General features: G+C 55.3%; 1 protein-coding gene across 1 annotated transcript in view; it reads right to left on the reverse strand.

Annotated features, from left to right (window-relative positions):
* Positions 1 to 1,171, reverse strand: part of LOC103803412 (histidine--tRNA ligase, cytoplasmic-like) — a 4,698-nt gene that overhangs the window by 1,808 nt on the left and 1,719 nt on the right. The window contains exons 4-6 of the mRNA XM_009075964.1: positions 754 to 852; positions 337 to 430; positions 43 to 170 (exon numbers count right to left, since the gene is read on the reverse strand). Of these exons, the coding sequence (XP_009074212.1) occupies positions 43 to 170; positions 337 to 430; positions 754 to 852 (321 nt within the window). The remainder of the gene's footprint in view (positions 1 to 42; positions 171 to 336; positions 431 to 753; positions 853 to 1,171) is intronic.

The following is a 1,171-nucleotide window of genomic DNA, read 5'->3' on the forward strand; positions in this document are numbered from 1 at the left end:
GCCATGAGAGCAGCATGCCCTCCTGCCTCAGCACCTCCTCACCTTCCCTGTGATGCCAAACAGGGTCAGGTACTCAAACAGCAGCTTCATGTCCCCCAGCCCTTCCTTGGCCAGCTTGTTCTGGGACAGCTCTGGGTCCTGGAGAAGCCTCTCGATCAGGTCCAGCCCACCTGTGGGGACCAGCCATGCCTCAGGTGTGCCAGGGCAGCAGCACCTGCCATGGCCAGCCAGGTTTGTGCCCTCCTCCCTGTGATACACAGTGTCCTCAGTCAGCCAGATGTGTGCCCTGCACCTCTATCCCTGGCCCTCCCTGGGGCTCGACCCTGTGGTGCTCACCATGGAGCTGGACATACTCCCCGATGCGATCCGCAGCCTCTGGAGAGAGCCCCTTCTCTCCCACCATCTCACTCCTCACTTCTTCCCATGCCACCTGTGAGGGGAAAGAGGGACATCTATTGCTGCAGTACATTCTCCTCACCCATTTCCTCCACCAGCCCACATGTGCACAACATGTGAGGGACAATAATCAGCAGTCTCACTAGTCACCTGTCCCTCTCTCTCTCTCTCTCACAGAAATTAGGAGAATCCACTGGAATCACCAGGCTTTATTGCTAATGACACCCAAGAGCTCCCCAAACCCTTTACCCACACCAACAGCTTCGCTGCCTTGAAGCAAGAGCAGCCATGACACTGTCCAGACTCAGACACACACTCCAGGGAGCAGAAACCCCTCCCCCTAAGCCCAGCACTGACCTTATCCAGCTTGTCCACGGTGGAGCAGGCAGATATGAACTTGCTCTCTGGAACACCACAGACAGCAAATATGCCATTCAAAATCCGCCGGTCGTTGACCTGGGGGAGGGAGAGGCACCTTAGCTCAGGTGACATCTCCCTGGTATCATTCCTTTTGTGGGAAGCTGCAGCTCTTAGCTTTTCCTCATGCCTTTTCCCCAGTACCCTGATCCCACAGGAAGGGAAGGCACAGAGGTATGAAAACCATTCCGTGATTCTATGGTTCTAATTGGCTGCTGGAATTTTGCAGGAGACTGGTTACTTCTAGAGAAAACTCTGCCAACTGCAGCCTCAGGAAACCTCCTGAAAGAATTCTTCCCTGTGAGGGTGCTGAGGCACTGGAACACATTGCACAGAGCAGCTGTGGCAGCCCCATCCC

Source organism: Acanthisitta chloris, unplaced genomic scaffold (genome assembly GCF_000695815.1).
Source record: "Acanthisitta chloris isolate BGI_N310 unplaced genomic scaffold, ASM69581v1 scaffold36615, whole genome shotgun sequence".
In the NCBI taxonomy this organism is placed as follows: Eukaryota; Metazoa; Chordata; class Aves; order Passeriformes; family Acanthisittidae; genus Acanthisitta; species Acanthisitta chloris.